This window comes from Tinamus guttatus, unplaced genomic scaffold (assembly GCF_059628265.1).
Source record: "Tinamus guttatus ecotype Peru unplaced genomic scaffold, ASM5962826v1 Tinamus_guttatus_pri_ptg000741l, whole genome shotgun sequence".
Taxonomy (NCBI): domain Eukaryota; kingdom Metazoa; phylum Chordata; class Aves; order Tinamiformes; family Tinamidae; genus Tinamus; species Tinamus guttatus.
In genome coordinates, this window is record NW_028289275.1 from 102,319 (window position 1) to 125,727 (window position 23,409).

Sequence of the window (23,409 nt, forward strand, 5' to 3'; positions counted from 1 at the left end):
GGAAAAGTCAAAGTAGGAAATCTGTGGTTCTGTTTCTAGAGCAGGTTTTAAGCTCTTGCATGATTATAGCCCTACTTTGAAAATGAGAGAAAAAAAAGACATTTTGAGCAGCTGCTTGGTAGCTGAGTGAAGTCTTTTCTGTGCTCTGAATGGAAAAAATAGCCTGTGAACATGTAACTAGAGACGATCACAACATTTATGCACAAGGGAGGCAAAATAAAATGACACAGGAAATCTCAATTACAGCTTTTCTGAACACGAGTGCTTCGCTCTGCAAATAGAGAGTTAATTGAACACAAGGGGTTGTAATACACAGCCTAAAATATGGACAGATCCTTCTGCCTTTCCTTTCTTTCTCAGGTGTTCCCATTAGTGGCACCCCATGATCCGAATTTGATCAATAAGACATTGTTAAGATCAGTTTGTGACAACTATTCAATTCGTTATTGGGAAAAAAGTGGTTCAGTCTGGTTGCAGTTTGTCTTTTCATCTCTCCTTGTGTGTCTTGTGCTTAATTAAAATCATTAGAAGATTCTGATAAAGCATCACTTAATGTTTCCCTCCTCCTCCTCCCTCCCAGCCCTTATGGGAGAGTACATGTCCCTTATGTCCCACAGCCTTGTAAACCTTCAGGAACAGGGATGGCAGGAAATCATGTCGTGTAAAAATATATATATATTTATATTTTATATATATAAAAATCACACAAGCATAGATTTATATTTAGGGGTAATTGTACAAATTTTCACAGTGACTGATGTGAAAACATTCGTCTAATGTGGCCATGGTGCTGGCTCAAAGGTGGTAGTGTGCACCCTCATGTGAAGTGGAAGGCAGGAAGAGCTGCAGGTGATCCGTCATTTTGGACAGCCAAGCCTTGATTAAAACATTCTTGTGAAAAAGCAATGAATCCCTAGCTGGTTCCTTAAGCGATCTTCTGAACAGACTTTTAGTGACTATCATCCAAGCTTTTATCTTGGGCCTTATCTGGCAATTATTAGTTGTTGGGAGCTGTGCAGTGTAGCAGGTCTTGAATCTCACTGCTGAGCATCAAGGTGCTGTACATGGAACACAGATGGGGAGGTGGTGGTTGACTTCTTTGGTTTTCTTCAGCTAATGTGTTCTGCTTATCCATGTCGAAACACTGGGACAACACCGTTCCATGCAGACTTATAGAATCACTTTAAGAGTGTAAAAAATCCTATCGATTTTAAGAATCAAATCACAACTGGATGAGCCATTCAGCAGCTTGGTTGCAGCAATTGCTTGAGCAAGTTAATTGCCATTAGTCTTTGAGTGGGCTTTTTGCCCCTGGATCTCAGAGCACTTTGTAGACAGAGGTATTATCACTACTGTTTTGCAGCAAAGAATTGAGAAGGCAAAGAGGAGATGGCCAAGGTCATGTGTTGGGTCATCAGAAAGGCTGGGAATGGACCCAAAGCCTCCTGGTTTCCATCTGAGCCTTCCATCCACCTGGCAGCAGTCTTGAATGATGTGGTTAAATCTCTGAAAATATGACTTGGGAGCTGGAAAATGCCCAGACTGTTGATTTGTGCCCCAGTTGTGCTCCTGAGTTTCATTGTGACCATGGTTCGTCTGTCTATCTGGCTAGCTTGCTCCAGCTTGCACAGGGCAAACAAAGGAAGTTTCTCTTTCCTCAAACTTACTAGGGAGCATTGAAACACAGGAGTTGTTGCCTACTGCACAGGCAACCCTGAGTAGGATATTTCTGCATTATCTGTCCCCTTATGTCCATTATCTACTGCTGAACAGAAGTGGTTTCACAGCTGCTTGATGCATCTGGGTGGCTCCTGACAAGCCGCAGTGCTTGCTGCTGCTGTTCTTCGTGCAGGAGAAAAGAAGTTTGACGCAGAATTGGGAAACAACCCCACACTCTAATTAGCTTTGCTTTGGCAAATGCAAAGACAATGACTATTAAAGCACTGGCTGTAAGCGCTGTAATTACGATAAAACGAATGACACTCGCAGCACTTGTTTGCTGAGAGATTCTTTGACGGGAGCGGCGAGGGACCGGCTAATTGGATTAGCGATGGAGATGCTGTGTTGGGTCCCCAGTGCCTGCAGAGAGGGGAAAGGGTTTGCATGGCATCTTTGCCTGCTGGATGGCACCTGTGTGGAGCTGAGGCATTCGCAGGTGCCTCAGGGATTTCTGGCTGATGGAGGGTCCAAAGGGCCTTACCACAAGCCAGGAGCTCTCCCTCAGGTTGCAGCATGCTTGTTGATCATTGGATGTCTCGCCATCGAGACAGGTTGTGTTTTTCTGGAAGGGCTGAAGGGCCCAAACCCATCTGTCCTCCCCAGTCCTGTTCCAGGTGCGTGGGCAAAGCTCCCATTCTGCTTGCCCAGGCCAGGCTGCAAAGGGCACTTCTCTGAGGACTCATATAGAAATATCTTAAACCCATTATGTTTTCTGGAAGGGCAGTGGTCCTGGAGCTCCAGAACCACTGCCCTTGATCTCTGAAGTCCTCTCTTGACCTTGGCTTGGAGATCTCCAAGGAATGCACAAGTGTGTCGAAAAGTGTTCGGGTGAACCTCTCTGGCTGTCCAAAAATGCTCATTGATGCTCTGCCACAACACATTTAGATGTATTTCTGCAAAAGCTTGCAGGCAAAATGTAGTTGTTTGCAGTGATGTTGGCACGAGCTGGATCTGGTCTGGCCAGGTGCTATTGCTGAGCCTGGAGGGGATCAACTGGAGCCAAAATGGGGTTCCTCTTACTCTGAAATTGGGTTGTGTCTGTAAAGCTCTTAACCACGGCTAACACAAGATACCTGCAGCATCCTCGATGTTTTGTGCTGACTGGGGAAGCGTGACCATGTAAATCTAAGTAAACTCACTTTAGAGCAGTAGCACTGCTCTGGATCGAGGCCTCAAGACAGAGGCACCTGCATGAGACAAGATTTCACCAAGGAGCTCTTGCTCTCTTCTAACATGAGCATGGTATAAATCATCAAAGGCAACAACTGGGGGACCTGGAATTAAAAACCACACCACCAAAATTATGTGTTTTTTGGTGTTGTGCCTGCAGGGATCTCAGTGTGGACGCGGGCCTGGCTCATGCCCAGTTCCAGGTCCGGCCGGTCCCGCAGCCCTATCAGCATTACTTGGCCACTCCGCGGATACACCACTTCCCCAGGAGCACGTCCTCGGCGCAGATGGTAAGCGAAGGGCTTTCACCAGCGCATGTTTTATGCATTGCCTGCCAGCAGGCAGTCAAAATAAAGGCTGCTATCTCCCCATCACCTGTCTGCTGAGGATCCCACTTATCTCCAGCCGTGGGAGGCAGCGTCTGAAAGGATCGAGTTGTATCGGCCTGCTCTGGATTAGAGAGAGGGAGGGGGGCAAATGGCAAGGGAGGATGTTCGGCTGCTCCGGAGAGATGCGATTGGTGTGCTACACCAGACAGATGCTTATAAGGGAGGGTAAATCCAGCCCTGGTCCTTGGGAAAAGGTCTCCATGTGCAGATGGCTTTATGGGAGCTCTTATTTGGGTCTGTCCCCATCGTGCAGCTGCTGGTTGCATCGGCCTCCGCGTTGTCTGTAGAGTTTTTGCATGATTTGTTGTGTGGGCAGAGACCAGGGTTATTTGGGGCCCCTTCTCCTTGCGTGCTCTTGTGTTTTGAGTTGAACCATGCAGGGCTCTGCTAGTCGTTAAGGCATCCTTGGAGACCCCAAAGTGGGGGCATTTCCTCCTGCCTGCTGCTCTTGGGGTCAGATCTTGACACCTGAGCCCTATAACATGGCTGAAAAATCACAGCTCAGTGGATAAGAATCTGCACGGGGTTAAGGGCTTGGAGCTGCAGTGTAAAGACGCCGCAGAACTTATTAGAAGCAGTTTGTTCAGACTAAATGTACGTTCCTTGTTATCAATTTATGAGAGATCTATTTAATATACCTGATTTTTTTCCTGGTTATTAAAAGGCTTCTGTTGGTGAAAGCGTCAGTCTGCTCTTTAATTCTGAATGTTTGAAGTGCTTATTCTTAATCAGGATACATGAGAGATTTTTGCTGTACCAATACAGGTGTCTTTATCTTCCTTCCTTGCTTCTTGCAGGTTGTTCACGAAATCAGAAATTACCCTTATCCTCAGCTTCAGCTACTTGCTCTTCAGGGTTTGAACCCAACCAGGCACACGTCCGCTGTGCGGGAAAGCTATGAAGTACGTATCTCATGGACTGGAGTAGTTATTTAATTTCTAAACTCTGTGGAAGCTTTGATGTACATTTGTACAGCTCTGCTTTGCCACACGGCTATTGCAGAGGAGATGTAGGAAGGGGGAGGATGGAGATATTGGCTCTGTTCAGGCCCCTCAGGTCAGACAAAGAGAGGGCAGAGATCTGGCCAGCTTGGAAACATCACCCCTGTCCCTGCATCAGCTGGCAAAAGTGATTTGATGAAATGTTCACAAGCAGGTGGAGGCCCCCAGCAGCTTTAGTGAGGCTGAGCAGTTCAATAGTTTTGGTAAAGGATGGTCTAATCTGGGCCTGCCCCAGGGGGTCACCCTAATTTCTGCAATATTTGATAACCAGGTCTCAGCTCTGCCCCTTGAAATCCTAGCTCAAGACTTGAGCTTATTGGCTCAAGCTCCAGGGCTTGAATCCATGATTAAAGCCCAGCTGAATTGCTTTCCATGGAAATTTCCCTGGATGGGAAAGGAAGGATGGGGAAGGAGCCTCATGGGCCAGAGCCTGGTGTCTCCTGCTGGTGGCTCCCATTTGCCCACAGGGTCTGTGAGCTGGGCATTCTCTTGACGCCTTTTTTCCTGCTGTTTCTCTGCTGAAGGAGCTGCTGCAGCTGGAGGACAGGCTGGGCAGCGTGAGCCGGGGCGCCGTGCAGAACACCATCGAGAGGTTCACCTTCCCACACAAATACAAGAAGGTGAGATGAGAAGTGGCAACACTCATGGCCAGGAGTGTCAGGCATGGAGAGGAAGGACCTCAGTGGGTCACCAGTTGTGCTCCCCTGGTGCTTCCTGGTCCTTGGGAGTGCTTCTATCATCCCTATGGCCTGTGGGGTGCTCAGGAGCTGGCATCCCTTCCACTCTGGATGTTTGGGCCAGTCAGACTTGCCCAGCCTCGTGGATTCAGACCATAGACGAAGTCCATATCGTTTGCCTTCCTCTGACTCTGCATTCTGGGCAAGTGTTAGAAAGTCCAGTTCATGAATTATGTCTTTGATTTTGCTGCAGAGAAGACCGCAGGAGGGCAAAGCTGAGCAAGAGGATGGCGAGGAGTCAGACACTGATGAGAAATGCACAATCTGTCTGTCCATGCTTGAAGATGGAGAAGATGTGAGGTATGATCCTCTCCCTGCTTCCCTTTTCCCTTCTCTCCACTGCCTCTCCAGCAATCCCAGATGTGTTTTTTGGAAGGGAAACTTGCTGCAATGAGTTGTGGAAAGTGATCCCTACTCTTGGCCTGACAAAACCAATGGATCTCTGCAGAGTGGTGCAGGCAAACAAATATTATTGCCTGGACATTGGTGTGGGCCATGCATAAAAAGAGCTCTACAACAACGGGAGGGCTGTTTTTAATAGTATTTTCCATGTTTGCATCACTTGCCACATAATTGGGTGGTGACGGGCCATGTGGCAGGTAGCAGAGGAGGAGGATGAGTCTGAAGACCTCCAAGATGACCATAAGCAGCTGAGGGGCATTAGCACCCAGGCTTCACGGATGGCCAAATTATGGTAAAAGCCCAAGACCGTGAGGCATGGTGTCCAGCTGTCATCCCCTGGGAAGGATGTAGATGTTCATCCTCTTCATGGCTGTCTGCCAGTTGCAGCCAGTGTTATTAATCATGGGAACATGTTGCTTCAGGAGCACGTTTTTTTTTTTGTTTTTTTTTTTTCCACGTGTGTTTTAGCCTAGAAGGACACTTATCCCCAACCTGCCATCCCCATAGTGGCCCTTTCCAGCTCTCCTGAGGCTGGTCACATGGACCTTCTCCATCCATGTGACCCTAACGGCAAGGCTCTCTTCCTTCCACAGGCGTTTACCATGTATGCATCTCTTCCACCAAGTGTGCGTGGATCAGTGGTTGGCCACCAGCAAGAAGTGCCCGATCTGCAGGGTGGACATTGAAACACAGCTCGGCTCGGACAGCTGAAAGAACTGGCCGGATGCACCATTTTTCCTTATCAGGTCGTATGGCCATCAACCCTTGCAGCAAAATTTTGCCTTCTGAGCCATTTGATTGAGAGGAAAAGTCTGCAGGCACGTTAGCGAGAAGGAGGAATTGGCGGTACGATATCTAGCAGTAGGAGCTATTGCACGTACAGGATACTGGCCCAGCGAAAGGGAGCTGGCGTTCCCGGCGCTCAGAGACCCCGTGCTGCAGAAGATTTAGTCTTGAATATGAAGGAACTAGCTGTGGTAGTCTGGCCTGTCAATCCAGCTTTTCATGGGGATTGTATATATACCTCTCGATTAAGTAGAAACACGTTAGGGGTTCTTTAGCTATTTCTATGGATGGCAGCTGGAGCATGTTAGCTTAAGAAATGTTGTGTTTGATGCCCTACTCATCTTGTGCTGGACATGTTGCTGTTACCTAATTTGCACCAAATATTTTTTCATAGATTCCTTATTTTGGTGCCTGATTAACAATACATTGCAGAGGGGGAATAGAGAGGTCAAACTTTCCCACCCTCAGGGGGGAAGAGGCGAAAAAGCAAAATCCTGTTTACAGTCAGAAGGGTTGCGCTCTTTGCCTCAGTCGCATGTACTTCCTTTCCTTGTGTTTACAGTGTGTTGCAAATTTAGAGACGCCTAAAAAAAAAAAGAAAAAAAAGAAAAAAAAAATTGGGAATGAAATGAATGAAGCAATAGGGAGACGCTTCGTTCCTGCTTTTCTGCTGGTGCTGGACACTTTCTGTAGGGGCACAAGATAGACATGCATTTTTTCTTTTATTTCTATATCTTAATGAAGCAGCTTGACATACCAAATCCTAAGAAGGCCACGGGCTGTCTTGACGATTGTAATTTTTTGTACCCCTTTCTCTTGTGAGCCTTGGTGGCCCTTGCTGGCACTCTGCGTAGTAGACCTATGGCGTGGACCTCTCCACGCCAACATGGGATACCATGTCAACCCATGGCCATGCTTGTCATGATGGATGCACCATAGCACAGGTCTGCCCGATGGGTTTGAGAGCTCCTAGACTCTTTGTTGGTTGAAAAAGATGATTATAGGAGTCTGCCCCCATAGTTGTGCTTTGGTGGATCCCTTGGAAATCACACTAGGAAGGTGATAAGGCCCCTTCCTCCACAATGCAAAAGCACAAGATGATGCACTAACTAAAGGCCGTGTCCAAAAAGGAAAACCCAACCTAGCAGACTTTGTGCAAAACTCTCAGTGCCACAGTCCTTCCCGCACATCCCTCTTTCCTGGCTTCCACACGGACAAGCAAGCAAGGGATTTTGGAAGTCTGTTATTACTATTATTATTACTTTTAATCCACTCTGGCTCATGGGCTGCTGTGGCCAATCTCTCAGAGCAGCTCTGATAACAGGATGGGAGGGAAAAAAAAGGGAGAATTTGTGTAGCTGGTAGGAAAATGATGATGATGTGAGCATTTCTGCCTTCCAAGGGAGTTTTAAAGGCAGTTTTAAAGGAGGATTTACTGATTTCTAGAGGGGCTGGACTTCAAAACCATTTCAGAGTACACACATATCTCTACACGTACAAACACATTATATATATATATATATATGTATATATGTATACATTCACACACACACACTCACACGTATTTCACTCTGTATCCATACGGAAATTAATGTGATGATTTAAAAAGGAGCCAAATGCTAATAATTTATCAGTCTCACTATAGTTGTGCACAGAGTTAGTTATTAGTCCCTGAAGTGCCAAGGGAATGGGTCTGTGATACACAGACTGCAGACCCCCAGCCCCCAGGACTGGGAGGCAGCAGGATCAGAGCCGTCCTCTCCCTCCTCTATCAGAAAACCCTCCGGAGAATCAATACCAGCTACAGAAAAGCCTTTTTTTTTAATATAATGCTTTTCTTTTTTTTTTTTTTTAATGTAGTAAGGGAGCAAAAGAGAGGTGCAGAGGAACAGGGGGGATTAATAAGATTATTTTTACTTTTAAACACTCTTGTGTTTAAACGGTTTCTGGTTCCCGCGAGCCCCTGTTTCGCTCTCGGGGTAGCACGGAGTCCCGCAAGACGTGTCTCCGCAGGGAACGCCGGGCCTCGCTCCAGCAGCAGCAGATGCAAACAGCGTTACAACCACTATTAAAACCACTGCTAGCACCGAAGCAGGGCAAATTATTGCTCTCACATACACTGTAAGCCAGGCTGTCCCGCGGCGCAAAGCAGGGGAAGGAGCCAGGCAAATCCAAGCCCTCACTCTGGGCAAGCCGCGCGGTGGGGAGGAGGCACCTCCCAACCTTGCGGGCATTTATTTTCTTTTTTTTTTTCCTTTTTTTTTTTTTTAAACAAAAAGCCTATGCGAAAGTATTACTCTTTGCCTAATGAACAAGCACAGTTTTTAAAATTGGTGAAGAAAAGCACCAAACTCCCAAGGTCTCGTGTGAATGGCGGGTGCCGCGGTGCGTGAGAGCTTGCAGTGTCTGGAGTAGCGTCGGTGTGTCCGGTTCCTTTGCGTTTAAACCACTCGTGCGAGTAGACTGCGGTTAATAGAGTGAGTTCAAAACATAAAAAAAAAGAAAAAAAAAAAGAAAAAAATTCTCTAGAAACAAAACATCGATAGTTTACAGGGTTTTGTGAGTTTAAATGCCTTATATTTAACAATCATAATTTATGACTAACTTGTAGATATCGTGGGTTCTTATTTAATTATTTTTATAGTTGTTTTTTGCATTTTTAATTATAATTTATTTATTTAGAAATTAATACTAATTTTTTTTTATTACTCCTATTACCTCATTTTTGCCTTGTTTCTGGGAATGGAATGCTTTGCATGCATCGGTACTTAAAACAAAAATTAAACATGGGATGTGTGTGTGTGGGGTAATGCTTCTCTTGTCAAAAAAAAAAATCAGGGTGTGTGATTACAAACTGTATTACTGTGGTGCTGTTACCTTGGATACATTCCATAAAAAAAAAAATGCAAACCTTTTGATTCTGTATGCTGTGACCTAGTGGAAAACTTGCAATATAGTGACGGTGTTTTAGCACATATATATGAATATTATTTGCACTCATAATCAAACTCTGGTGATCCTTCCACTCACCTCCTGCTGTGCTGAGGGCAAGGAATGGTGCTCCAGGGGCTCGGGCTGGCCATACTGGAGGTCCCCATCGGTGGTGGCCTCAAAAGGCTCCCATATAACAACATGTGTGGGAGCCGTGTCGGAGGGGGATGGCAACCCCCGGAATATTTTAACCTTTAAGCCATAGCTGCCTGCTTGGTCAGCACAGTTGGATAGGGTGGGATGCGCATCTTAACCTGCCCCATGTGGGCCTGGATGCAATTTTTGTTTGGGGGGTCGGACAGCACCAATATGCCTGTACCTTAATTTTTGTTTTCCTCTTTGCCCCTTCAGGGTGCTGCTCCGCTTTGTCCACCTTGTCTCACCCCATGGTTAAAACTCCTCCGTGATTCTATTTTTTTTCCCTTGCTGCTTTTTAACGTTCCTCCCTACAGCCTGGACCCACGTTGGTTGTTTTCCCCCCCGGCCCAGCAAAGACACCACGAAAGGGATGCGCAAAGCAAGGAGTGAGCAAGCAAAAATCCTGGCCTTCGAGGGCAGGGGCTCGTGGAAGGATCACCCACATTTTTTGTACTCCTACTGCTGTTCTGTTGTGCTGTGCGACATTTTGCTACATAGACTATTTTATAGAAGAAAGCTAGAAAAAATATTTATTATTAATATTAAAGCAATAGTGCATTGAAGAAATTGAGGAAGAAAAAAAGACATTAGAAATTGTGTAAATGCTTAGATTCACTTTTGGTGGATTTTTTGTACTTTATTTATAACTAATAAAATGAATTGCATTGCTAACTCTACACCAGTGACTTGGTTGGGCACTCACTGTCTCTTCATCTCCCTTGTACTCACCATTGTTATTCCTCTTTCCATCCCCGGTGGAGGTTTGATGAAACCCTATGAGGCATCAGCTGTGCTTTAACCTCACCAATATCCAAGCCTAAAACCTTTCTGGTAAAAACAGTCTTTTTAGGATGAAATACTTTATTTTGAAGGATTTTCGCCTCCTCTCAAATGGAAGCAGCACGTTGGTGTTCAAGGACACATTTCTCCTTGTGCATCACCCAGTGAAAAGCAGTGATTCGTGACCAAATCCTTGTTTCTTTGAAAGCAAGTAAATCCTCTTTTCATGGTTTATATGTTTGAACTTGGAGAAAAATGCTTTCCCTTAGCTGATTTGGGCATATGGTGGGGACATGTGGATACCCTGGGGCTGCTGCCACCTGGGTGCTCATGGCACTGTGGAGGTTAAGCTTTTAAATAACTTTGGGACGTTATCGGCTCGAGCGGAGGTCCATTTGAACTCCGGATGCATCCTAGTTAATGCCTTGTTTTGGTGATGTGGCACCAAAATTACTTTCTAGATCTTGCCTGGAAGTTAAAGACAGATTCATCTACTATCTGCAGCCCACATTGCCTCAAGGATATCCCATACGGTCCTGCAGCGTGCACAGATCCTCATGGATCTGCCATCCTGCCCATGGAGACCCAGGTACCTCTGTGCTGTCTTTCTCTTTTAATAACTAAGGTAAGCGAAATATGCCACAAAACCCAACCCTGCATCCTCTACAGTTCTGTTTCAAGGTCCTTGTAGGCAGTGCCTGGCTTGGACTATGTATGATAAAAGCACCTTGCAGAGAGGCAGCTGCTTTCACAGGGTGTTGGGTTTGTGCAGCTGGGGATTGCTGACTTCTCCAGAGGCCAGGGATGCATCACTTTCAGACAATATGAAGCTCTTGTTAGAAGAAAATTTAACTCGATCCCTCATTAGAAAACAGGCTAAAGATGATGATGTTCTGGCAAGGGCCAAAAGGTGCTGTCTGTCTTCCCTGCAGCAGCTTCCTGGGGCTGGGAAGGTCAACCCCAAATCGTGTCTTGTGGCATCCAGGTGGCCCCAGGCTCCAGCTCGCAGCTGCACAGTCCTGGCCCTAAGTATTGAATTTGCTCTTGGTTTTCATGGGGCATAAATGGACCTCTGTGTAAGGATGAGGTGGGGGAGATCACAGCCTGGATTCTTCTCGGCCTTGAGTTATTCCATCACCACCACATTGCAATGGATTCCTTGGCTACACTTGTTTTCACCAAGAGCACCAAAGCACCTTCACCAACATCTTCCAAAGCCACATCCTCATGGTGCCACCGCCCTTACTCTTGCCTGTCACCCCCACTTAAAACTTTTAACTAAAGACTTGTGCATTAAGACCATAGTTAAGAAAAAGCTGTAGGATTGGGGCCTTTCCCCAGCATGCAGCTTTGGGCTGCTGTACCCTGCGGGTAGCAGCTGCCTGAGCCCTGCAAAACACACAGCGCAAGGACAACATCGCGTCCTTTTTTTTACAAGTTCTCTGCTTGGCCAAGACTGTGTTGCTTTTAGCAGCCTAATTCAAATCCGTCCCTTGGAAAGATTCCATTCGGCCTTATTGCTTTCGTGGCATTAGTTGTTGTAGCAACAGAAGGGCTCCCCGGAGCCAAGGTGGAGTTTTGCTTTGCACAAGCAGGGAGCATTTTAAAAGTCTCTAGGAGAAAAAAAAGCATTTTTTCTTTCACACCCTGCCAAGGTCCTCTTCCTGGGAGACATTAGCTTTGCTGACCCCCTATTAGCAAAATCCCCTCTGGCCTTTTTTGGGAAAGCACTCCTTCCCAAAAGTTCAATACTGCTCCCAAGCAGCCTTAGCAGGGACCCACATGCACGTGACTCTTCCTGTCCAGGGATGGTAGATGCTTTTAACATGAAGCCCAGGATTTTCTATCCCATTGCTCATCAGCGCAGCAGTTTCAAAACTGGGGTGCAGCAATGCACCAAGACAAATTGGGTGAAACCAAAATCATACATTCCTTCTTCAACAGGACCTTGGCGCATGGCTTTAGGTACCTATCAAATTTTTGTGATTTCTCCCAGCTGTGATTTTGCACAGAGGCCATGTGGTCTCCGTACACCAAGCACATTTCATGTGCAGCTAAGGAGTTTTGAGGAGCCTGCTGCCCCATGCAGAAGGGGTATGGATGGATGGGGAAGTGCATCCTTTGCCCCAAGGGCTGGGAGCAGATAGCAGCGTTGTCCCCAGCCTCAGGCTGCCACTTATTTTGGAGGGTAATGGTGGGTTTAAGAGTTAAAGCTTTGCAATGGGCTGCACTGTGCTATAAACGTGCTCCGCACCAGGTGGTTGCTCAGTGGAGCCAACTGGAAAAGTTAGGACTACAGAACTCCTATTTCTCCGCAGCACAGGCTTTTCATTAAAAATCTGACAATATTGACACAAAGGTTTTTCATAGCCCTAGTTGCTTGGGATGGGGGAAATGGTGGGGAGCTCCAAAGCTTGACCTTCTTGTTTGGAAACACTCATCGGGGAATCATTGCTGGCGATCACGCAACCACGTAACGGTCCCGTAACGTGTCTGCTGACACCCTGCAGTCCTCCTCCCAAGCCCAGCTCAGGCCCTGCTCCAGGCTCAGCAGCAGCAGTAGCCTGTGGGGATGCAGCAAAGGGACAACACACACCGAAGGAACTGTTACTACTCCCATCGGTGTTTTTTTTTTTAGTCATTGGTTGGTACATTTAAGCAACTTGCACTACAACATCATGACCTTTTCCCATGACTAGGTAGGTACTGGATAGCAGGACCAGCACAGCATCATCCCCAACTTGATGCCTACACCAGTGGGATGCTGAATGCTGTGGTGGTGGGATGAGCTGGTGGGCTCAGTGCATTTAACTCCTTTTCACATAAAGTGTTTGCTTAAAAGCTGCCTCATTATCCTGCAGCATCCAGCACCGTCTCATTAGTGCAGCTTCCTCTTTCTCACTCAACCCAGCCTCCCCTGGAGGCCCATCCCACCGGAGGCAGTGGGAATTTTTCCAGAGAGTGAGCAAAGCCCAGAGCAGCCCTCCGGAGATGGGACTTCAGGATTAATGATGTTTTAATGATGTTTAAAGAGCTGTTCCTGTTGTTACCTGTGGAGAGAGGCAAGCACCTGGGAAGAGCTCGCCTATGGGGGCACTGGGTCTTGTTGCAACTGAGAAATCCCTCCCACCATGAAAAATCAAATAGAGCATATTTCACAAAATAAATAAATAAAATGAATGGCAGATGCTCTGAAAAAAGGCCATACTCAGGCCACATAGGGTAAAAGTATCCTGAGACAGCTTAGAGTATAGTCAGACAGCTTCCCTGAATGGGGAATTGGTTCTTAGGTTCTTTGCTATCATATTCCTAGGAATTGCATCAGCTGCTCTCAGATCATGGTACCTCTGCACTACGGCTGTCCCAATTCTGCCCTCATCCATGAGCCAGGTCCAGCACAGAGGGAAAAGACCTTCTTAAGTCCCATTACTCAAGACCCTTTCCTGAATCTCCTTGCAGAAAGTCCTGATGCTTTCAACATGTTGCTACATCAGCTCCATTTTCTTTCTTTTCTTTCTGTTCTTTTTTCCCCCTCCTATTTTCTGTTTTTCTCTATTTTCTGAATCTTCTTCATCTGAAAGGGGAGTCGATCAATAGTGGAGGCCACTTCCAGCCTTGGCAGTGCAGGGTGGTGAAAGCAGGAGGCAGATTGTGCTCAAAGACTGCTGAGATAGTTTATGGATCTGCTGTTTGTGGCTTCTAATCATAAATAAGAAAGAAATGTATATCTCATTCACAATTTTATGGGCAGTTAAAAAAAAAAAAAAGCAGTATTATTTTTACAAAATGTTGACCCAAGAGCCACATCTTACTACTAAAAAACCGTCCAGTATAAAAAGCAATGTTTTAAAAAGTAAAATGTTCTATAAAACTATATAATGTGGAAAACACCCATAGAAAAGGATCTAAAAACCCTCCTGCTCAGTATCTAGGGAAGAGCTCTCTCCAGATCAAACCATCCCCCCGGTTTTCATCCAGCCACTTCCCACAGGGAAATATGGTGGTGACCCCGGTGGCCGAGTTGGTGATCTCCACCCGCTCCACCAGCCAGCCGGGCGCCAGCCCACTGTTGTCATGCTCGATCCGGACCTTCTTCAGCTCCCCCATGTCCAACGTCTCCAGGTAGAAGCGGTTGGTTTTGCCCCGCTCGAAGAGGTTCCTGAACTTGTGCTTCAGCGCCCGCTTTCCCGAGTCGCCGTTGAGCCCGAAGATGGTGATGAACACGTTGGCGTCGGTACCGGCTCCCTTCTCAAAGCCCGTCACCACAATGGTCTCGTATCGGACGGGCACCAAGCTCCGGGCTTTGCTGGCGAAGCTCTCTGTTACCTTGGCACACTCGAAGACTTTGTAATCCCGTCTCTTGTAGCGCAGAGGGATTTTCGTGTTGCACCTGAAGAAGTACCTGCAGAAGGAAAACTCACAGTGGATTAAGGGCACGGAGGGGTTCCCTGTGGCACATGTTGGGACAGGTGGGCTGGCCAACCACACGACAGCGACGTCGTTTTAGTACTAACACTGGAACTTCTGTTTCTGAAGACAGTCTTGATTGAATGCTGCAACTGCTGGAAAATCCGATATATCCCCAGGCGGACACTGACACCCTGCACGTGCTCGGGGTTGAATTTGGGCACCTGCCACCTCGTTTCCCTGTGAAATGGCATGGCCATGTACAGAAGAACCAAGGCAAGGCAATCAGCTGGCCTGGCACATAACGCTGCCCCTCCTGACTGTATTTAAGCTGATTTTGGAGCAAGGTTTCATCTGTGCAACTGCACTTGGAGGGAAAGCACGCAATGATCCTCACCAGCAGCATAGGACAGGATGAGCCAAGAGTTATGCAGAAGGGTCAAAAAGGCACCATGGAGGACTGGATGTTTATATATCCCCCTCTAGACGTGTCAGCCCATCCTGAGCAGGCAAGAAAAGCATCAAGCCCTAAAGTGATGGGTACCAGATGCTGAAAACCCTCCACGTTGCGGTGCTGCCTCTGGTGCCCATAGCACCTTCATAAATCACTGTGTACCTGGCACCTGGCCAGGGCTGGAGCACTGTTCTTGTCACGATGTATTTCATTTCCAATGATCCAGATCATTTCCAAACAATTCTTCCCTCCTGCTTCCTCCCCCTTCACCAAACTGCAGCAGGTCCTCCCAGGAGGAGCGATGCTCCATTGCACGTGTGTAAAATAAGCACCTGAAGGAAGAGTGACTGCAATTTGAACAGTACTGCTTTTCTTAAAACCTTATTATGCTTTTGGGCTTTCTGCAGCCGGAAGAAAGCTCTCCTTGCTCTGCAAAGCAGCTTTGTAAATGAGAAATTCTGGTATTTTAGGGCCAGGAAAACAACTATGTGAAAATCAAGAAGGGAAAATGGCCTGACGTTGCAGTTTATTTTCTGGATGACATAATAATCGGTGTTTTGGTATTATGATGAAGCAATACAGCCTGTGGAAACTGGAGGGGAAGAAAAATGATGACTTTTCTAGCCCTGAGATTTGATTTACAAAAAAAATAGCAAATAAATGTGTCCCTTTTGCATGCTAGAAGCCTGAGAACCAAAAGGAAAAAAAAATTATCATTGAGAGCTATTGTTAGACCGATCTCATATTTCTTTTAATTTGTACGTTTGTCAAATGTACTGTCTCAGCAGAGATCTCCGTGCTCCCAATGTGCTTGATGCCTGGATTTGATTGCACAGTTGGGTATTAAGGGTCCTAGATTTTTCCCCACCAGGAGAAAAGAACATGTTTGAATATATAATTGACTGAGTTTTCATTCAGCAAATAGTATTGTGGCTCTTCTGCTGGCTGGTTAATTTGCTAGGAGAGACTCTTAGCATTAAAAAAATATCACTTCAAGGATTTCTTCTCAAACACTCAATTGTCTCAGCTGGAACAAAGCCCTTAAATTCTTTTGCAGCAATGGAAATATCTTGGAAAAGAAATAAAATCCATTGATGGAATGGATATTTCCTCTGAAGGGGAGTTTTTTCTCCAGCTGGCTGCTCCCCTCTGGAGAACATATATTCCCTGTGCTAACTTAGCCCATGGGCATCACCAGGGCTCAGACCACTGGTGTGGGAGCTAAAGTACTCAGAGATTTCCTGAGATGTTCAGACAATGTTATCCTTTGAGTATAGAAGATTTCAGTCATATTCTAGCCAGAGCAAGTGAGCACTTGTGATTTGATAGCTAACTACAACCTTTACAGTGGACCTTTCAGACCATCCTAGACATCTCTCTCATCCAAGTGATGGAATTGGAGATCTGGGCCTTTTTTTTCTAGGAGTTGTTTTTACAAATTACCTAGAGGCCAGTCTGTGCAGAGCATCCTACAACCCCCTTTAAATTCCAGTCAGTATCAATATTTTCTGCAAGCTGAGATGTTAGTTTAGAGTTGGTGCAAAACTCATCCAAAATAGGACTTGTTTTGTTCAGCTGTTCTCTATCAACTCAGAAATTGGACAAACAAATGAGGCTTGTATAAGTCTGATACCAAACAACTTGCCCTTAGCTTTCAGAAAGAATTTGGTGAGACTTTCCAGCACTGTGTAAGTATGCAATGCAGGAAGAGGCGTGCAGATCTTCTCCATGCCCTCCCAGAGTTGCACCTTGCAGATAAGAAGACACTTACTTGTTGCCAAGCTCCATCTCTGTTACGATAATCTCTTGGACATGCCAGTACACATCAGCTTTTGCGGATGACTTCTTCCCATCTTTTGGACAGTGACCAACGCAGATGGCTGCAACATCACCAACATTCTTTGAAGAAAACTGAAATGTGTCTCTTGACGCCCTACAGGAAACAGGGAACCATTTCAGTTAATATCTTGAAGGCTGGCACTGACTCGTCTCATACGGACATTAAGTAATTTGCACATGGCTGTGGAAGAAAGAGGATAAGCATCCATTTAAAATCGTTTGATTTAACCCACAATCATTCAACACAAAGTATAATTTCCATATTTAAATTCAGTATTTTCTCTGATTAGGGGTGACGCTTTAAATTACTGCCACTAGGACTCTCCAGGATAAACTTGAGTTGTTCTACATACAAAATCAATTTGCCTCATTATAGATAAAGCTAAAGAATGACTAATTTCCTCTCCAGCATCCATTCATTCACTCTTGACAGATACTGTATCTGTTACACGTCTGCCCACCATCGCTGTTTTAAACTTGCTAGTTCAGCCACCCTTCCTGCTTTAGAAGCCCAGCTTGCAAACAGCTCAGTTAGACAATAACTCTCTGTCAAACACTTGGCTGGCTCCCTTGTCATGTCCTCTACATATCTTTTAGGCCTGTCTCCTTGGCCTGGGTCGTTATTCCAACCTGCCTCCAAGGAGGGACTGTGACTAATGCGTCAGAGGATGGTGTCTCCAACTCTATTTAAGTCAACATCAGTTGAGTGTCAGGTGGAAGTGCCTCCCAATCTGTCACACTTCACATGAAATCTTAGTCATCCGAGTCCAGGTAAGTTATATATTTTTCCTTCCCTTGCAGGGCCTTAAGTAAGACATTTCTTCCCTGCAAAGCGGCCGAACACTGGCAGGGTCCACAGCTTTGGATAGATCCCTCTCTCCTAAGAGCACACTGTCTCCATGAGCAAAGTGAAAACCCTACCTCACATCTGGAGCACTTTGGCCCCACATGGGAGGAGGAATCTCCCCCACGTTGCCCAGATGTGCCTCCAGCTCCTCCTGTGTGCAAGGTTGGCATTTGGCTTTCTTCACGCGACACTGATCTTTCAGCCCTACCCCCTTCCCAATCCATCTGGAAAGTCAAATCTGAGCAGCTCTGACAACATTTAGCCTCCAACTATTTTTACTCTTTCTCTGACTCCTACTGCCAGCAAGATGCTGTAAAAGGAACTAAAACCACCTCCAGCTTCCTTCTGCTCCTCCCAGCTCAAAAAATCACAGTCTCCCCTTAGGCTCACCAGGAGCCCTTTTGTATGTGCTAATACAAAAGGATACACACACATTTATCATTTGCATTTCCTTTACCAAATGCCTTTTCTCCCACCACAATTAAGCCTGCTCCATGCCTGCCTATCAGAAGCTAATTTTACATGCTCCTTTCACTCTCTTCCTTGACTCATTTGACCTTTTGGAAAGGGGATAGGAAACAGCACGGCACAAATGCAACTCTAATAGACTGCCCTGGTGAAGAGATGGTATTTGTGGAAAAGGTACAGCTGGCGAGGAGATCTTCTAGCCCATTGCCCACTCCCACTACCTTTCAAATCTCCTTTTCTTGGAGGAGTTTTCCATAAGGAATTCTTTCGAGCGGCCCATCTTTCCTTCTAAGATGATCCAGATGTTTTCCTTGGTCTCTGCATCCTCTCTGTCGCTTGTCACTGTGACAATCTCATAGGCTTTAAAAGCATAATTAACACACATGTTAAGCAGCAGAGGAAGAGCAGATGGTCAGAAAGATCTCTTTATTCGACTGTCATTTTTGCTAAAAACCCTCTTCCTGGTATTTATCATAGCACATAAGAAAGCATTCACAAAATAAGTGATACTTCTGACTTCTGCCTGCCTAGGAGAGAGTCCATGAAGAATATGAATACTGCTTGATCAGTGATCAGCTGGAGCTGCTCTTGAACAAGCCGTGTACAACTCCCTGCTATGCTAACGTCTCCCTGTTTAAGATGGCCCAAATCTTTCTGATTTTTGTGCAACTGCTCCTAACATTAAGGTTGCTTACCCTTACAGGGATAGTGAAGACACCTATATGTCCATCAGGACGTGCTCACATGCTATGGTGGTACCAAGTATGTGTGTACCCCAAGACAAGCAAGACAGGGTTGCCTTTTAGCAGGGGCAATGTGAAAGCACCCTGAAGAAATGACTCCAAGACTCTGCTGAAGCAGAGCACTGCTTTTACAGGAGTGCTGAGATGTGCTTAACTTACTTGTCAGGGCAGTTAAATAATACCTCTCTTTCTCTCCCTCACCACATTAGACTCCAGTGTCATTACCTTGGACTCGGTGGAATTATCCTGTGCAGAACCAGGGCTATGGAGTGTTAAGCTCAGCTGTCATATTCAGCTGGGACGCGTGAACCTGTAGCCCACAGCATATTAAGGAGGAAGCTGGAGCAATGTTACTTGCAAAGCTTTAAGAACTGAACTTATTTTCCACCTCAAAGATTTAAGCCCATTATTTCTAATGAGAACATAACCATGTAACCTTACGGCTTACTGCTGGATTGAACCACTACAGATGGGCCCCTCTTACATTTCAATGTAGAATGAGACATTTTTCTTCCTCATAAATCCTGATTTGTCTCTTCCTTACCACAGTATTACACTTTTGAAGGAAACAGTACTTTCAGTAATTTAGCCTTGAGATCCTGTGAGTGCAAAGCCTGTTTGGGAACCATATGCAGAGCACCTTGCAGCTGTGGTCTTATGGCCTAGGAGATCCCTTAGGAAATGCCACAAGTTGTCTCTGAACTCACCAGTCCGTTCCTTCAGTTCCAGGATGTTGTTATTGGCACAAGCCAGTTCCCTTATGAGCTGCCCATCATCTTCACCTTTAGCCAGCCAGCGATCACACTGGAAGCGAAATGTCTTGTCCATAGCAGAGTCCATCACGTCAATATATTCCAGGTGCCAGCCTGGAGCAATTCCTTTACAGTAAATAGAATAATAACTATAAAAAGGTGTATATTTTCACATCCTTTGAATAAGTAGATGATAACGCTCCTTCCCAGGAGCACTCTGCTGGTGCTGGAAATGCTTAGTACTTACTTCAGATAATGTCACCAATCAGCATGACACCAGTTTGCTCTTCTGATACCAAAAAGCAATGCAAGCGCGCTCAAGACCACAATTTGATCCTCCTTTCTAGACTTTGGAGGGTCTCACTGGCTTTTCAGCAGTTATAGGGATGCTGGAGTATCTTGGACAAGTTGGACTGCAGCCTCCTGGGCAAAGGACCATCTTCTGCTCTGGCCCAGCCCTTTGCACAACAGGGGCTTGGGGATGTGTAGCAGCTTCTTCAATGAGCAGAATCACCAAGCAAGGAGAGCTGGGGACAGCTTGTACCTTGTCACACCAGCCTGGAAAGACATCCAGGAAGAAGCACCACCACAGCCTTGGGATAGTATCACGTGTTGAGTCCCCAGAGGGACTAGGAGCTGGTAGAGCTGTTTGCCACAGCCAGAACTAAAAAATCTCCTGGAAATTAGAGCGCTTTGGAGCAAAAGTTAATGGAACATCTCTGCTACAGAAACCGCTGTTGATTCTTCCTTCCACTTTAAGGAAAACATTAAAGCCAAAAAGAAGGATATGAGTCTTTTCAGTGTCTTATAATGTCAGTCCTTTCACAACTCTGCCCTTTCTCGGAAGTTAGATAAAGTAATTCATTGGAAACTGTCGGGCTTTGAAAGAGTGCAAAAATAAATATCCTTTTCCCATTCCCATCCATCTAACCACTATCCCTCCATTCCATAAATCCCTAGTTATTCAGAAAGATATAGCAGCGCATGTATGCTTTTTGGGGACCCTTCCTGCCTTGGGAATGCTATCTGACCCCAAACTTTAGGGTTTGATATTTTTCTCTATGGCCTGTATTACCCCCAGTCCTTTCACATTGGGGCAAAAATGGTTTAAAATTGTTTGCAAGAGTGCAAAAAAGACAATGAGGCACATGGAGCACCTCTCCATGATTGTTTTTCTAGAGAAAGACCACCAACAGCCATCAATGCCACATGGATCTGAAGGTCTGAAGGTAAATTATACCTTGCTCTATATTATAAGGCTCAATCATAATTGGACCCTGTCAGAGAGCACATATAGGAAAGCTACCCGTGCTGTCTTCCCCTCTCCAAGCATTCATGGTGAATTCACTAATGCTGTGACTGGACATGGATGCGGCACTGACTGAAGTGATGTTTACTTAAGGGGAGTATGCCAGCTCACCTAGCTTTTGCCTTGGATCCTTCCAAGGATTTGTAACTTCTCCTACTTTTCTATTTATTTTTATGCAGCGGAAAAGCAACTGGAAAAATCAAGAAAAGGGCATTTTGGAATAATTTCTTGATTTATTTGTTGGAATAGAAGAAGCCCTTGCTGAGCTGGCACTTCAGCAGGTTCTGACAGTTCTTCTTACAAGTCCGGTAGTTCTACAGACAAAAGGTTATGTTCACAAAAGGAGATCTCTGCTGCCTTGTTATTTACACCCCAGAGGCATTAGATAGCTCTTGATCTTCCAAGAACTCGCTGCTATGTGCCTTCCTCCTTAGTTTGCAAGAAATAATACCGAGCCCTGAAAAAAGGATGGCACCTTTCTGAGTTAGTCAATAGGGCACCCTTCTTCTGTGAACTGGACCCCTCCATGATGTCCATATCAGCTGTTCCTTACTGGTTACAGGCATTCCTGCTGGGTATCCTGGCTTCCCAAACCCTCTCCAGATAGGAAATCACCCACTACAAAGCACAGTCCTCAGCCAAATACCCTGCTTACCCCTTAAATTCCCACTTAAGTAATTCCTTAAATCTCTGGGGTTGGAAGGCACTTCTGGAGATTGCCTATACCAGTCCCTGAGCACCACTGGGAAGCATCTGGCTCTGTTTTGTTTACACCCTGTCCCCATCAGCTATTTATATACATTGATAAGATCCTCCTGGGTTCTCTGCTCCCATCTAAACAGCTCCATCCCGCTAAACACCTCTCCATATGGGAGATGCTCCAAACCCTCTATCATCTTCTTGTCCCTACACTTGCTCCAGAGTGTCCGTGCATCTCTCTCCTGGGAGGACAGTGCCACGTGCCAATGACAAGACCTTTGCAAATACCAAGGACCAGACAAATGGTTGTGGGAGTTGGATGCAATGCTCAAACTCTCATGTCCCAACTTCAACAGCAGGACCAAGGCATGCAGAGGGGTTTGAGTGGGCTGGCACACAGCACCCTTTCCAATCCTCACCAGTTAACGCCTTGGGGCAGATCTGCTCAAGCTCCCCTAGGCTCTCACCATGTTCTGGCCTGAGCAACCCACTCCTTGGGCCTGTTTGGAAATTTATTCTGAACATGCTGGTGGTGTCAGCCGTGAATCTTCCTGGCAGGCTCATTTCCATTTAAGCTCAATGAATGCCTCTACAGGATATTCAGGAGAGTGCTCTGCTTCCATCGAGCCTTTAGTTAAAACAGTACTGCATGAAAACAGAAAACATGCCTTCCCTCTTCAGCATGAGAGACCGACGGCTGCAGCCTGGGAGCAAATAAATTAGTGGTCTCAGCCCTGATCCCTCTTCCTCTACAGCCTCTTCTCTAGCCTGGTCTCAGCAGCCCTTCATCATGAGAGCTGCCACAGAAACTTGCACTTTTGTCACAGGGTGAGATGGGCCAGTACTGAATTTCCAGTGCCAATTGGAGCTGAAAGCAAAGCAAGGGCAAAGTGTAGCTTTTCCTGGTGTTCCCTGCAAAAGAGGCCTCTATCAGCTAAGGGCTATTTAAAGAATGAGCTCTGGACTCTGTCAGGGTGTCAACCCTGAAAGCAAAACCCAGCAGGATGCCCCTTACTGCAGGGTAGTGCAAGGTAAGGAGCTGGCTGGTCACTGCTTCAAAGCGTCCTCCTCTCTGCTTTAAAGAAGTTCCTCCCTGCTGTTAGAATCTTAGAATCAGCCTTGTTTTTTTTTTTTTTTCCTTCTTCTTCTTGATGTTTAGCAATTTAAATTTCACTGAGAGATCTGGAAGCTGTGGAAGTATCTTATACCTCTTTTCATTTCTGGAGAGACATGAATCCATCCCAGGTGAATGCTGTACTGGCTACAGGCAGGGCAGCACATCTTGCTGCCCCCATTTATCTTCCCCAGCTCTACGAGAGGTTCTCACATCTAGGCCTTCACTGCCACAGCATTAAACTGTTCTAAAGCTGATGGGGGGAGATAGGAAGATTTGTTCAGGACTGAAGAAATTATTCTGTTTGACACGTTGGTCTTTTGTATAGGACTAGAAAAAAATGCTAAACCCAGTGATTCACAGAATCTGACTTAGTTTCACTCAGTTGCTCTGGCTCCGCGTGCCTGTGAGCACAACAATGGAAGGAAATGCAAACAACACTGCAGAAACACTTCAAAAAGCCCACTTTCAGGCTGTAGCCTTATTTTAACTTTCTGCTCCTGCATGGCCTTTGCAGCGTACTGGGCTGAGACATGTTACAGCACTTGAGAACTGACAGAACAGGGAGCTACATTCCATGTGGAGGTGACTCAGGAGGCCCGAAGCCTTGGGGCAGACTGTTTTATGGACTGGATGACAGTGAAGGGGGGAGGGAGAGGACCAT

General features: G+C 46.0%; 2 protein-coding genes across 2 annotated transcripts in view; one reads left to right on the top strand and one right to left on the bottom strand.

The window, feature by feature from the left end:
• ARK2C (arkadia (RNF111) C-terminal like ring finger ubiquitin ligase 2C) overlaps positions 1-6,690 on the top strand; it is a 37,649-nt gene extending 30,959 nt beyond the window's left edge. Inside the window, exons 4-8 of the mRNA XM_088537284.1 lie at positions 3,050-3,179; positions 4,076-4,180; positions 4,804-4,899; positions 5,210-5,316; positions 6,012-6,690. Coding sequence (XP_088393410.1) covers positions 3,050-3,179; positions 4,076-4,180; positions 4,804-4,899; positions 5,210-5,316; positions 6,012-6,129 — 556 coding nt within the window. The 3' untranslated portion in view covers positions 6,130-6,690. The remainder of the gene's footprint in view (positions 1-3,049; positions 3,180-4,075; positions 4,181-4,803; positions 4,900-5,209; positions 5,317-6,011) is intronic.
• A 7,344-nt stretch (positions 6,691-14,034) lies between these two features.
• Positions 14,035-23,409, bottom strand: part of LOXHD1 (lipoxygenase homology PLAT domains 1) — a 131,891-nt gene continuing 122,516 nt past the window's right edge. Inside the window, exons 38-41 of the mRNA XM_088537278.1 lie at positions 19,579-19,749; positions 18,350-18,488; positions 16,746-16,907; positions 14,035-14,515 (exon numbers count right to left, since the gene is read on the bottom strand). Coding sequence (XP_088393404.1) covers positions 14,035-14,515; positions 16,746-16,907; positions 18,350-18,488; positions 19,579-19,749 — 953 coding nt within the window. The remainder of the gene's footprint in view (positions 14,516-16,745; positions 16,908-18,349; positions 18,489-19,578; positions 19,750-23,409) is intronic.